The sequence below is a fragment of the Hydra vulgaris genome, chromosome 01, assembly GCF_038396675.1.
Source record: "Hydra vulgaris chromosome 01, alternate assembly HydraT2T_AEP".
Taxonomy (NCBI): domain Eukaryota; kingdom Metazoa; phylum Cnidaria; class Hydrozoa; order Anthoathecata; family Hydridae; genus Hydra; species Hydra vulgaris.
Window position 1 is genome coordinate 26,075,831 of NC_088920.1, and position 15,113 is coordinate 26,090,943.

Below are 15,113 nucleotides of genomic sequence, written 5' to 3' on the forward strand. Positions count from 1 at the left end.
TTTTAAAACATTAATTTATACTTCTTTTTTGTTGATTTTATTTTTTGTTTAGTTTATAAATGTTTTCTTTTCCCTTTTACTCTTTTCCTTTCAAAAAGTTATTTTCAACCGTTTGATCAAACGACATCGCAAATAGTGGACGCTTTTTTCAATTGAAAAAAGGGTCCAATATTTGCGATGTCATTTTTTTTTTTTTTTTTTTTATACTGTTATTTAGGTGCCCCAAGAAGACCTAACGGTCTTGTCACAGAGCACCGCGGATGTGCATTTAACCAGAAAGTTCACGCCTCCTTCCTTACCTTGACGCGAAAATATGTCCAAAGCTCGTTTCGAACTTTCATTGCAAGTTTCATTGCTCGTTTCATTTCAAAGCTCGTTTCATTGCAAAGAGTCAAGAAGATTATCACGGTTTAGGCTTCTGATATTTATATGAAGAAGTCTTATTTGATCACCATAATTGTTTTTCGTATTTTTTTTTATTTTTTTTTTATTCTTTTAATTTGTTAGTAATATGAACAAAACGTAATAATGTCATTGAAATAATTAATATCTAGATCTAAGTTTTCATCACATAAGTAGTGTCTTATTTCTAAAAAATTGAAAGTAAATGATTTGAAGTCATATATTTCAGACATTTTGATTGTGCTATAGATTATAAATTTTAATAAAATAATAATATATATATATAAATATATATATATATATATATATATATATATATATATATATATATATATATATATATATATATATATATATATATATATATATATATATATATATATATTATAAGAACTTTCTTAACACTTTATGTTTAAAAAAATATTATTTTTTATGATTTCTAAAAAAAAATAGAATCAAACTTACATGTTTGTTTTTTTATAAGCATAACGCTTTTAAGCATATGGAGGCTCAGATTTGGAAAAAAAATAAACATATGTAAGCAAACTCCTGAGCTTCGATAAACCATTTAAAAGATTTAAACTTTATTTAATTAAAAATTTTAAATATATATATATTTCTAAATTTAAACCAACAAAAACAACAAAAATTGAAGTTTGTTTTTTTCAATGTAACGACTTCATGAAGTAATGAAGTCATTGTGTTGCAAAACCTAAACCTCAATACTTGAACAGAAAAACATAAAGTTTAATATATCAATATCAATATATTTTCGATAAAAGATCTTACAATCGAGGTCATTTACAAATAGTTAAAAACTAATCCTAAGTAAATACCATGAAATAGCATTAATAATACAAATAATAATGATAATAATAATGATGATAAATTATAAGTATAATAAGAAAATTATATGATAATAAATCAATATCAATTTTAAAACAACAATTGAATATAGTGCACAGACAGGAAAGTTACAAACAGTTATGTACTGACAAAACGTAACTACCATGTAACTAAAACAATTACGGCAAAAAAAAGTAACAATGATTTAATAAATATAATAATCTTAATATCAATAATCATATAAATAAAAGTAAAATAAATATTTCTTTAAAAATTAACAATAAATAAACAAACAAAAAATTTTCAATAATAATCACAAATAAAAACGTGTCACCCACTTACACACTAACATTTAGTCACGAAAAGTATAGAGTTTTCATAATAAATGACAATATTAAAATAAAAAAGTAAATCAAATCAAGCAACCACATATAGTCTTTCAAAAATAATAAAATTTAAAAAATATTCTTTTTCCTTTCTTCAAAAACGGAGCAATTTTTATATATATTTTTAATTCTTTTTAATTACTTTCTATTTTCGAATGTTTTTTTTCTTTTAACTTTGGTTTTTTGTCAGTCCTTTTTCTTATCTCATTTTTTTCTTTTGTTAATTTGTTTGATTTGGTTTTTAATTTTAAGTTTTTTATTTCTCTTTTTTTCTCTCTCGCTTTTAATGTATAGTTTGTTTAATACCATATTCAAAATGTTTATTTTATTTCTAAGTCTTTTGTTCAGACAGTGTTAAAAATAGTAAAAATAATGTCAAAGAGAGTAAGAAAGTAAAAATGTTATCCACAAAGGAGAAATGAGTGCAACCCGATTCCCGTTAGAAGCTGTTGAAACTAGTGTTGATTGCGAACATTGCAAAAAATTATTTAAAAGCCAACAAGGACTAGCTTGTCATGTTAAAGTTATTCACGGAATTAGCAAACAAGATTGTAAACATTCACAATCACAGGTTCTTCAAAGTAACGAAGAACTTATCGCTCTAGCAATGAAAAAATGTGCTCAATAACATAGTCAACAGTTGTTAGTGAAATGAAAAAAAGTGAAGAGTCTAGCAAATTGGTTGGTAAGAAACGCCACCAATATACTGCTGCCTTTAAAGCAGAAGCAATTAACGCCTATGGTTATGAGGAACTATAGCAGAGTTGTTTGGTGTAACATAAAGTCAGATGCAGAATCATCCCATCGCAAATTATTTTTGAAGGAAAGAAGTTCCACAAAATATCTTGAACTATACGAAGTTATTTACGAAGAATTTTTACAAGCCAGATCGAAAGGTCATTTTGTTAACTGTTCCTGGCTTTGGAGTAAAGCTAGAAATATACAATTAAACATTATTCTAAATGTGGAAATAAAACATCATGTTATGGTTCAATTTTTACGAAAAAAAAAGAGTTAAAAATGAGATCGAAACAAAGAAACAAAAGAATAAGAAAAAAACATAAGAAAAAAATGGAACCGTTATTACAGAAATGGCATGCGACATACAGAGAAAAGTGTATCAGAACAAGTTCTAAAGATCCAAGTTACGACAAAAAATGGGGACGTTACCAATCTGGACAAAGGCTCAATGTTGACCAGAGCCCATTTTTTTTTTGTTGTTCAGTGTAAGAAAACTTACGAGCATGTACCCAAGGGTCAAGGTGCAACACATAATACATAGATCCACAACCGGGCTCAGGATTGGAAAAAAGGTAATGTTCCCTTCAAATTAAATTTTCGGAGAGCAACCAAAGCTAGCCATCGTTTTTAGAGGTCAAAGAAAATGCATTTCAAAAGACGAAAAGTTAGCATGGCACAATGATATTTACGTTTACTTCCAACAAAATGCTTGGTTAGACCAAAACGTTTGTGTGCACTGGTGTGATAAAACATTCTTTTCATTTGTCAAAGAACAAAAGCTTGATAAATTTGTTCTTTTGCAGGACAATTTAAAGGGACAGATGCAGGAGAATTTTAAAGATGCTTCGTTGCTGCTAAAGAACTTCTCTGGTACGGTCCACCAAGTGCCACTGACCTTTGGCAACCAGTTGACGCAGGATATGCTGCCACTCTGAAAAGACTTATTGCCATTGAACATCAAAAATGGCTTGATAGAGATAATCATTCTGATAGATGGTTCAGTAATAAAATGCCCTACACTGCAAAAGAGAGACGAATTTTGATTACACATTGGGCAGAGGAAGCATGGTAAACTTTAAAACTTCGAAGTATGACAAACAAAGGAAGAAATGTTGGACGATGACTAGGTGTTTAATGACTTCTGATGGCTCAGAAGATTCAGTTGTTAAACCAGAGGGCCTTGATAGTTACAAAGTGCCGCCACCATTCATCACTGATCTTGGCAGTGATCAACCCATAGGAAATCAGGGTGATATTCAACCGGTGGAGGTAGATGATGCTATAAATGAAGATGCCAACGAAATTCTTCCAGATGACACCTTTATTGGTCCGGATGAGAAGGAATACGAAGTTTATATCTTTGATTTCATTGATAACATTTGTATATAGTATATATGTTTTATTTTTTATTATTACTCTACAACATTAATTCAGCTACATTAAAACCAAATACAGAGCACGTCAAAGAGCAAGTCAACTTTTTACTTTTCTTATACCCATTAACCTTTAGTAACGCGCACACTTTTAATAGTATTGAAATAAGTATTCTATTAGAAATATGTTTAAGCTTAAGCATATTTTTGAGCCTCTTTTAACTTTTTGCTTAAGCTTACCCAAGCCTGTTTCAAAAATTTCATATGCTTATAAAACAAACAAAAAATGTAGCGTATTTATAGGGGTAGGCGGTCCAAAATTTTATATTTTTTTTTGTTTAACCAGTTATTCTTAACTAATTTTTTTAGAAAAGTTCAAAAGCGAATTCATTTTTTGATATTTTTTTTGTGATTGACCTTCATCTTTGATTTTTAACATTCTAAAAATATTGAAAAACTTAAAAACCAGAAATCTTTGCAACGTATTCATTGTGTGTATTACGCAATTTTATGTTAAAATTTATGCAATTTAAATTTTGATTGGATAACTTTGATAATTCAAAGTTTAATATATGAATAAAGTTTAATATATGAATAAATACTAATATACGAATAAAAGTCGCATTTAAACAAAAACTAAGTCTTATCTAGTGTAAAAATTTGCTTTGATTTACTTAGCTAGAAAGTACTTTGTTATCAATTTTGCAAACTAAATTTAGATACCGATTAACTTATACCAATACAGGGGCCTGGGAAGCTTTTATAAACTGGGGGGGCTACACTGAAAAGGGCGCATTCCTTTGATGTACCCCCAAAAATAAATGTTGTTTTATATGTTTCTTAGGAGTTATACATATTAAAATTACATATTATTATTTTATATGTGTTGAATAGTGAATATATGGGTACTTTTGTACATATTAGATTCTATATAAAATGAGAATACAAAAGGCTGATAATAACCAGAAATAATTTATAATAGTATAAAATAGTTTAGGTTTTAGGTACATAAAACTGTATACACATGTAGTACTATAGTTCAAGTTCAAAATAAAGACACTAAAATCCGAATAAATTTGTTCTATAAGGATGATCCCTACAGTATTCTGTTATCACTTTTTCTGGATCAAGTTGGTTTGCACAGTTGAAATAGATGCGTAACATTGCCAAATTATTCAGCCTCTGCTGTTTCATCGTCGTTCTCAGAAAAGTTTTGAGTCTTCTCATTGTTGAAAATGCTCGTTTACTTACAGCATTTGTTGCTGGAGTAACTAGAATCAGCTTGAGAAATTTGACAACTTCAGAAATAGAAGATAATTGAGAAGAGGAAAACTGTTTGAGATGTGAGACAACATCACTGATATACCTTGGAATTTCAACAAACATTGTTCTGTATAGCCCAAGTTGCACATCTAGTAAGTCCGTGTCAATATCTGAGTATGTCTTCTTTATCCATGCTATGGTATCTGTGACATCTTCAGAAAGCTAAAGTTTCTTCAGCTTTTCAAGTTGTTTCTGTCCTGCTTGATCAAAACGATATTTGATAGTGTCAACAGAAGAATCAATTACATTGTAGTATGTGGCACGATAGTACTGAATGGCTGTCTCAGCATAATGATATGTGGTGCTACAACCCTCCTCATACCGTGCTGGCATCTTCCTTTTTCTCGGAAGCTTGGGTTCCTCGAGGTCCGGGATATCATTAACATGCTTCTGAATTTTTTACCACCACAAATTGAACCACTCTTCATTTCGCATATCCATGAGTGTTTTGACAGTCAACATTGCAATGTCCCTTCCTTCAGAAGCAAACAGTCTGCAAACAGTGGATCATCTTTTGCCCGCAATAGACAGAGTCCATAAAAATTGCTAGTATCTTTAACTTTCCCTTGAATTGCTAGTCCATGAGAAGATAAAAATATAAGGTTTTCAATAATTTTTCGTAGCATTTTCCGATTGTGGACTTTATGTTCTGAATGTTGACTGGATAACATTTCCACACATCTTGCTTTGATTTTGATGCATCAGACTCAACAGCGGTTCTATGGCATGCAGACAATTGATGATTTTTAAAAGCTTCAATACCTTTCTTCCAGTTAATAAATCCTTTATTGATGAACGACATATCAACTGAATGTGTTCCGATAAGTCTCTTCTCATTTTATTTAGACATGCACATGTGGCAAAGAACAGAATCATTGGCTTCATTATAATGAAGCCATGGAAAGGTGCCAAACCAATGTTGTTGAAAACATCGTCTCTTGTCCTTACCAAATGTTTTATATGGAAACTTGAATGATTGATCTGGTTGATTTTTAGGGCCTGAAAAACCTTGTACACACGGCGACTCGGGGAATGCTTCGGAAGATGCCGAGGGTTGTAGCGAGAAATAATGAAGAATATTTCTCAATTTAGATGCGTCTTTAGCTAACAACCGCCTATTATTTGCTTTTTTTACTTCTGCACCCGAAAGTTTGCGTTTTGATGGCATCTCTAGAATATAAATAAAAATTTTAAATAATTAATTTGTTATTAAATGAAATGGGGTCACAAGTTCGAGTACAACTACAGATTAAATTATTTTTTTATTTATAATTAAAAAACAAATTTATTTTTATTAAAATACTTATGATATATGTAACATTTAATATTTTGATTATATAAATAGATATATACATAATCTATCAAAATATATATTTTTTTAATATAGATAGCTTGGCCTTTGGCTACCATTATATAGTCTAAATGCTAGGCATGATAGCATATAGTAGTTACCTTTTTTTTAATAGTGACATTTAAATAATAAAACTTAGTCAATATATAATATAGTAAATACTTCTATTATATCATTATAATATATATAAAGAATAAAATAATTATTAGAAATTTTTTGCTTTAATATTTATATATATAGGAATTTTATATTACCTAAGAACAATTAATTAAAATTTGATTATTCAATTCAACAAAACAATCTTGATTTATAAATAACAATTTCCATCATTAAGAAACTTCTTATTTTTAGCCAATTTTGGAAGGACTCTGATAAAAAAAAATTCGAAAATAAACGTATTTCGAATCAAATACTTTAATCAAATTACTTTAGTGTGCATGCTCAACACCGTTAATGCAAGTTCTCAAACTTTTTTGTCTTGTTTGTTCTCGGTGATAACAAACATATTTTTTTTCCGGTCTGCAACATTTGTTTATAAATAATAAATGTTAAGTTTTAAAAGATATGTTAAGTTTAAACAATATCTATATATATTGTTTAAGACTCAACATATCTTTTGCGATGGAGTAAGAAAGTATGTATACATATTTTCTACAAAAAAAATAAAAAATATATATATATTCAAATAAAAAATATATATTAATCTATGGTAATTTAAAGACCGAAATTTTAGTTAAATAATTTTATGGCATTATAAAATAGGGGTGGTTCACATCACAGTAATGTTTAAATTTTGAGCTTAGACTTTTAAATAAACCTTAAAAGGTTTAACTTTAAAAGTCTAACTAGTTGTACGTCAATTTGTGTGTTCTTCAAACTCATATTAATAAAAACTTTCATATAAAATGGAAAAAACAGATTTTACTTGAAATAACTTTTTCGACCTTTAATATGTTTGCAGACATATGACTGGTTAGAAATTAAACATATAACTTAAAACTTGTTTGAAAAAGTTGTTTTCTCAATTTAATGTTTTATCTTCATTGAGAGCAGTACCATTTTATACCAAAATATGGCTCATCAACCATAAAGCAAAATTTTATATCCAAACTTAAGAAATTTAAAAAAAATTTAACTTTTTTTAATTTTAGACAAACTAAAGCGCTAGGAGAAAAAAAAAAAATTAAAAAAAATAAATTATTCGGGCTAAAAAAATGCAGTGAAACATAGCCTTTTTATAAAAACGCAAAATTCGTGTATTTTCCAGTACATGCATTAACGGCGTTGAGTGTGTGGTTTTTTCAGATAATCGGCTTTTTGGCGCTATCAAAACAATGTTACTTATTGGTAAATATCTTGTTAATCAATTGTTAAAAAATTTAACCAAGACAAGAAGACCAAAAAAAAAGTTAATATAAATATATATATATTTTTTTAAATAGATATATTTTAAACAATTTTTTTTTAACAATTTAAAAAAATTATTTTTTTTTTTCAGGGGCAATTTTTTAAAGGCACACCTAAAAAGGGCGCCATCATTTTTTCTCGGCGGGCTCTGGCCCACCCGGTTCCGAGGCCCATGCAATAAAAATGAAAAATATTGCAACCAGAAGTAACAAACTAGTAAGTGAATAAATCATAAATTAGTAAACAAATAAGTCAAAAAATTATAAACTTCTTTAGAAATCTCCCAGTATTTGAAGAATTTTATCAAAAAAATTGCCTTTACTCAAGGTTGTTTTTGTACTCAAGGCCTTAGACAACTTTTTTTGATGTTTGAGCTGAGCAACTTTGAAACATGAAGAAAACTCCGTATTTAAGTATGTTCATATATATAAGGAATGAGGATGCTACGCAAAAAATTGCGGTGATTAGAAACTGGGAACAATAAAAAACCCCAAACGATAGCCCCCCCCCCCCAGCCCCAAATAAGAGGGCAATGAGTCAAATTTATTATTTTTTAATTTTAAACTTCATTTATATTCATTGATAAATTTCAAATTTGATTCAATAATCTCTTTTTGATCGGCTTTTATGACTTTATAAAGCTTACAACCCCCCCCCCCCCCTTCACCTCAAATTGAGTAGTACTTGCCAGGGGCAGATCCAGGATTTTTATTGACAGTAGCAAAAATGCCGTAAATATTTTTTCCGTTTAAAAAAAAAAAAGTCCTTGCTTTTCACATTAGTCGGCAGTACTAAAAGTCCAGTTTGCCGACTGTACTATATGGTCTACATATGCCGACTCGCTTGTCTAAAAGAGCTAAATTTGCCGACTAAATGAAATTAAATTCATTGATGAGGGAGAAGGGAGGGGGAGGTAAGGGGAGGGTATTACACAAAATTCGCGCCAGCCTTGGATGTACAGTGGTTTGAAGTGATACACGAGGTCCTCTACCACTGCTCTCTTCATCCGTCCGTTTAGAGCGGAAGAACGTTGATTTACACGACGTTAAAACCATCCAGTTAAACTATTTGCTTTTTAGCGAAATGATAGTTTACTTGTCTTTTACGACCTATAATTACGACTAAAATCCTGACTGAACCCTTATCCTCAGTCGATGAATTACCATTTACTTGATATTCCGATTGCCAGTGAGTGTATTTATGCCAAATAATACATAAAAAATTATAATATAAATTTATCTATATATTTAAATCAATAAAATATTTGTGGTTGTTAAAATGTTTTGGTCTGCAAAAAAATTGAGGGTTGATATTTGAAAATGAAAATGAAAAATTTTATCTAAATATGTTTGAAATTCAATTTTTTAATTTAACTTAAATTTGTTTTAAAACACATTATGCTTTGTTTAATGGCTTCCTTTATAAAATATCTGAAAATTAAAGTAGACACTGTAACGATTTATATAAATTTACAAAAACAGTTTATAAATATTTTCATATTTTTAAGTGACATCTTTGGTTTCAAAGAACACTTAAAAAACATGTCTACAGATACTTTTTTTAAATTTCTAAATTCTGTTTCAGGCAATTCTGTGACAAATTTTCCTAACATAACAAATTTGTAACAAAAGTTTTTCTCTTAACAGCATTTTTATTAGCTAGACTATTTTTATCACATGTATAATTTGTGAAGTGCCTTGTGACATCCAAAAATCCAAAACAAACTTTCTTTGTTTATCAGTTAGATCTCTGAGGAAGCTTGTTGATCATTATTGAACCTGAAATATATGTCCAAATTTTTTACATTAAAAGTTTTCCATTATGTGACAGCAAGTTTGAAAAACCCCCACTAGTCTTGTTAACGTTTGAGATGTTAAAAGTTTCAGGGTGATTAAGAAGAGCATTGTAAGTATTATCAGAAAAAGACTTTTGCTTTCTGAGTTTATAACTTCGTATATTTTTAAAATTGAGGACAAAAGTCAAACAACAAAAGAGTTCCATTTGTAGTTTACCAAGTTTTTTCATAAAATGTTAGAGTTAGATTTTTATTACATATAATTGCCGAAAATGTAAAATCGCCATGGATTACGAAAAGTCTAAGAAAATCTTCAGAAGTCAAACTAAAATTGTACATTAAATATTTAAAAGCTAAAACGATTGAAAGTAAAACCATCTCTACAAGAATTATGCGAAAGTTTTTGAAAGACTTACAAAGAATCTAAAAAATATATACTATTCTAATTTACTTAAGCAAAACGAAAATCATTCCAAACGCACTTGGCAAATTCTAAAAGATATTACTGGTAACACTAAATCTAAATCATGCGCTTTAAAAAATGGCATTAAAATTAATGATGAAATCGCCGTGGCGGATACAGCATTTTTTGATCTTTGAGATAGCTAACTTCCAGACATGGAGCTAACTCCAAACATTTATATATATTTATACTTATATCAAATAATGAGGGTTTGCAAAAAATTGCGATGATTGGAGGCTGGGAACAAAAAAGCCCGAAAATTTTTGCTACACCTGCCCCAAACGTGAGAGCAACAAGTTGATTAAAAATTTTTTGTACTATTCTCAACTAGACTTATATTAATCGATGAATTTTAAGTTTCATAGTATTATCTCTCAGCGTTCAAAAATTATGACCATATAAAAATTACAACCCCCTCAAATTGAGGGGGGGTTTAAACTTTATATGGTCATAATTTAGTATGCTAAATTATGCAATATAACATAAGCAATATAAATATACAAAAAGTTGTTTTAAATTCATAGTAAACCACCAAAATATATAAGAGGTATATGTTAGCAATAGAGGTGGGTGTGGTGGTGATGTTTTGATACACCCTTGTATCAAAAACGACGGGAAAGCGGAATAGTATCGAAAATTAACTGATCGAAAAAATGATTAATATCGAAAAATAACTGACCGAAACCCATTTTAATGATTAAGATCGAAAATGTAATTTTCAGATTAATATCGAAAAGTTTTTATATCGCAATTCACAAATGCGGAACAATATCGAAAACAATAAAAACGGAATAAGATCGAAAACTTATTTTAATGACAAACATCGAAAGAGTGATTTTCAGATTAATATCGAAAAGTTTTTGTATCGAAATTCACAAATGCGGAACAATATCGAAAACAATAAAAACGGAATAGGATCGAAAACTCATTTTAATGATTAACATCGAAAATGTGATTTTCTGAATAATGTCGAAAGCAATAAAAACGGAATAAGATCGAAAACTCATTTTAATGATTAACATCGAAAATGTGATTTTCTGATAACACTTTTTTTTTTTTTTTTTTTTTTTGTATGAAAAACTATTACTAGGAAAAAATCTTAAGAAACTTTTAATACTAAGTCACTTTTCAATAAGAAACTTATTTAAGAGTTCGATGAATATTTCCTAACTTTTCACCTAAATTAACTTTACATCAACTTTACACGTAAATTAACTTTACACGAAGTTAGTTATCTGCAACGGAGAACAGCAGTTTAAATGAACAGTTTAATTTGCAGCACAATAAACAGTTTAATTTGCACGTGCAATGAAATTCAATTCAATTTTAAAGTTGAAATATAAAAAAATTTTAAGAAACTCAATATTCCAAAATGTCGTTAGAGAACTTTTTAAAAAATTATAGTGAAACTGAAGGAGAAAGAAAAAACTCAAAAGTTTTTTGGTCTGGTGATTTTGGATACACAAAAGATAAATTTTATAAAGATAAACTGCATCTTAAGTGCCGTTTTTTTACAAGAATGAACTGCAAAGGCAGAGCTTTTTTTCATAAAGATAAACTTCAGGTTACAACTGTTCACAGTTGCAGCTCAAGAGAAACAGATTTTGAAGTGCTGCTTGCTAAAAGTACCATGAAGAAAAAAGCAGAAGCAACATCTGAAGACCTGCGCTCAATTTTTCAAAACACTGTGAGTAAGTTTCCTGCAGTTGTTTCTGAATCTGTTAGTTTTCCTCAAATTATCCCAAGTCTTCAGAAAAGGAGAAGGCTAAATGAGCCCTCGAACCCAAAATCACCAAAAGAAGCTGCTAAAGTTCTGAATGACAAAGAATGTCATCGCTATGGAGATATATTCTTGGGATCAGTTGCAGAACAGGACAACGTAGCATTGCTGTTTGGGCATATGTTAGTCATTAACAAGGCGAAATCGGCCAAAGTGTGTTTTGTTGATGGAACATTCAGGTATTTATATGGAAGCTTTTTACTTTTTCAAAGAAAAAATTATCTAGTGGGCTGTCCATTAATTACGTCAACAAACTTTTGGCAATTTTTACCTTCCCCCTCCCCCTTATAAACAATTTGTCAAATTTCCAGAGACACCCACCACCCAGACCCCTCTTTTTTTGAGTAATGAAATTAAATAAAGTAAAGTAAAATAGTTGACGTCAACTTTATTTGACCTCCTCACCTCACCTTTGTCAACAATTGTCAAAAAAGTTCAGAACCCCTTCTATTTGTTGATGTAATTAATTGACAGCCCCAAGACGAAAAAATTGATATACTAAAAACGTTAGGTAGAACACTTTTATTTACAGTTGTAAGTTATAGTTACATTTATTGTACTTCCAGCATGACACCACGCATGGAGGAAAGCAAGTGGTGTCAGCTCTTGATATTTTCTGTTGAGTATTCAGCAGTGCTTGAAGATCCAATTCCAGATGAGGATCAGATAAATTTTGATCCTGATAACCCTCACCTTTGGGGCACATCTGTTCCAGCTGTATGTGCTTTAATGACATCCAAATCCGAGGCTCTATATAAGCTTGTTTTTTCCAAAATAAAAGAAGTTTTAGATTTCTCTCCAGCCACCATTATGTCGGATTTTGAACGAGGACTACAGAATGCTCTAAGAACAACTTGGAGTGAAAGCTTGGTGAATGGTTGCAGGTATAAGTTATTAATTTGTTATTACTTTGTCCCAGTTTCCAACATATCAAAGTTTTTCATAGTTTGTTATCAATTAATAATTTCCTTTAAATCCTTATCTTTAGGTTTCATTTTGAAAATGCAATCACCAAGCAATTAGCAATTCTTGGTCTTCAGAGGGAATACCGCCACCAAATTCAAGTAAAGAAGTGGGCACGAAAAGTTATGGCACTTTGTCTCCTTCCTGCAAACAAGATTTTGGTTGCTTGGGGATCTCGAGTTATTGAGATTGCACCATTCAGTGGCGAAATCAAAAGCAAACTACTTGCTTTTAAAAGGTATTTTGAGAGGTATTGGCTCAATGTAGTGACCCCACGAGGGTTCAGTGTTTATGGCTTGAATCACAAAACCAATAACAATGCAGAAGGTCTCAATAGACGTCTGAAAACAAACATGGGTAATCGGCATAGAGGATTTTGGCAGTTTATGGAATTGCTTAATCAGCATGTAATAGTGCATACAATTCAAGAGCTTCAACAGCTTGCTTGCAATCAGCCAGTCCGCCGTGACCAACGCGACTATAGTGCAATTGAAAAAATGCGTTGTTTTGAGAAAAACCTTCGAGACGGAGTTTGGACAACTGAGAGATTCCTATCAACAGTATCATATCTTTTTCAAAACTTCAAAGCTATGTAAGATAATTTTCCAAGTTTTTGTATAACGCTTCTTATTTATCAACCTTCTTTAACCTTTTTTACCAAACTAATTAACTTAACTTTATTTGATAATCTGTCTTTTTCAATGAAATATGGAAAATTGCATTTGAAGTATTTAAACAATTTTAGTGCTTTGGATGAAAACTTAACGGACGAGCTTGGTGAGAGTCTTCCTTTGCCAACTTCCACTTCAACAGAGTCACCAAAGTGCATTGTTTGCACCGTCAATGAACGAAATGCTTTGGTGATGCCTTGCAGACATTTTTTGTTTTGTCAGCCATCCATTCAACAAGTCCAGGAAAGCAACACACCTCATTGTCCCACTTGCCGAGGACCAATATCATCCATAATTGAACCTTTTCAATGATTCAGTAAAAGTTTCCTCTTAACCTACATTTTGAACACTAGAATGACACACAATTGTTCAAATTTATTAGAATAAATTTATTATATAAAAACGGTATTAAATTATTTCCAATTTCTCTTACTCCGCTTGGGATAAAAAACAATCAATAACGTAATTTCGTTAGTTAACACAAATACATTTTTTATCCGTTTAAATGGTATATGAAATTTAAGTGACGCAGTTACAAACAATGTTGTTTATCATCTGTCTTTCTGGTTAAAATTTTTGACTACCCGTGTTTTAGTAACTCTGGCTTCAGAACTTGGTTATTTTTGACAAATTTAATTAATAAAACTTAATTTAATTAATAAAACTTAATTTAATTATTAAAACTTAATTAAACTTAAAACAAATCTAATTTAAGAAAACTTATCAAAACTTCTAACAGCATCATTGGAGCTAATGAGTGAGCTAACCAGTGAAGTGAATTTTAAAAGTTATTTAATAACTATGTATACGCGATATAAAAGCCATATATACTATATAATATATATAAAATATAATTAGGTTTATATTTCGACAAACTGAACGAGTTTTCACTAATTCATACTTTCGTCTTAAAGTTTTTTAACAAAATATTTCATGTCAATTTTTCATTCAAAAGTTTGCAAGAAAAGGAAAATTAGAAACTTTGATCTTCAAACGTCATTGGTATTAAACAAAGATAAAATTTGACAATATATCATAAAGTACTGTAAAAAAAACCTTCGATAACTTGAACCTCCTGGGGACCAAAAGAATAGTTCAAGGTGACAAATGTTTGAATAATCGGGAGTATAATTAATAAATTTGGGTCCAACAGAAAATCAAAATAAGTTTTACTCGCTAGTTGTTCGAATTATCGGCTTTTTATTGAACTATGAAACCTTCTAAAAGTAATAGACAAGTCAATAATTATGTATCGACAAAGTTATGTATCAATTATTTATAATTTTTTTTTTTTTCTATTATGGTTTTTTACGACAAATTGATAAAACTTGAAAACATCATTGATATAAAAGTTATAGAAAAAGTTTGGTTCAATAACAGGATTTTTCAAATATAAAAACATAAGTTTGTATTAAGTTACTCCTTCAATTGAACAGCTTCCAGCAAGGGCGAGGGTGAGTAGGTAAAAAAATAAGTAAAAAAGTGCCATGAGTATTTTTGCCTACTAAAAAAAATGTTCTTGGTTTTCGGTCCAAATTTGCAGACTGATCTAATTGTTTGGAAAGTGGAATTAAACTAATAGACCCAAATATGCTGATTGACTGAACAAAAA

General features: G+C 29.8%; 1 protein-coding gene across 1 annotated transcript; it reads left to right on the forward strand.

Annotated features, from left to right (window-relative positions):
* Positions 1-11,435: 11,435 nt before the first annotated feature.
* On the forward strand, positions 11,436-13,851 carry LOC136074849 (uncharacterized). Its single transcript, XM_065787092.1, has 4 exons — positions 11,436-12,046; positions 12,434-12,751; positions 12,856-13,422; positions 13,576-13,851. The coding sequence occupies exons 1-4, from the start codon at positions 11,460-11,462 to the stop codon at positions 13,811-13,813; spliced, it is 1,710 nt and encodes a 569-aa protein (XP_065643164.1). The 5' UTR covers positions 11,436-11,459; the 3' UTR covers positions 13,814-13,851.
* Positions 13,852-15,113: the final 1,262 nt, after the last annotated feature.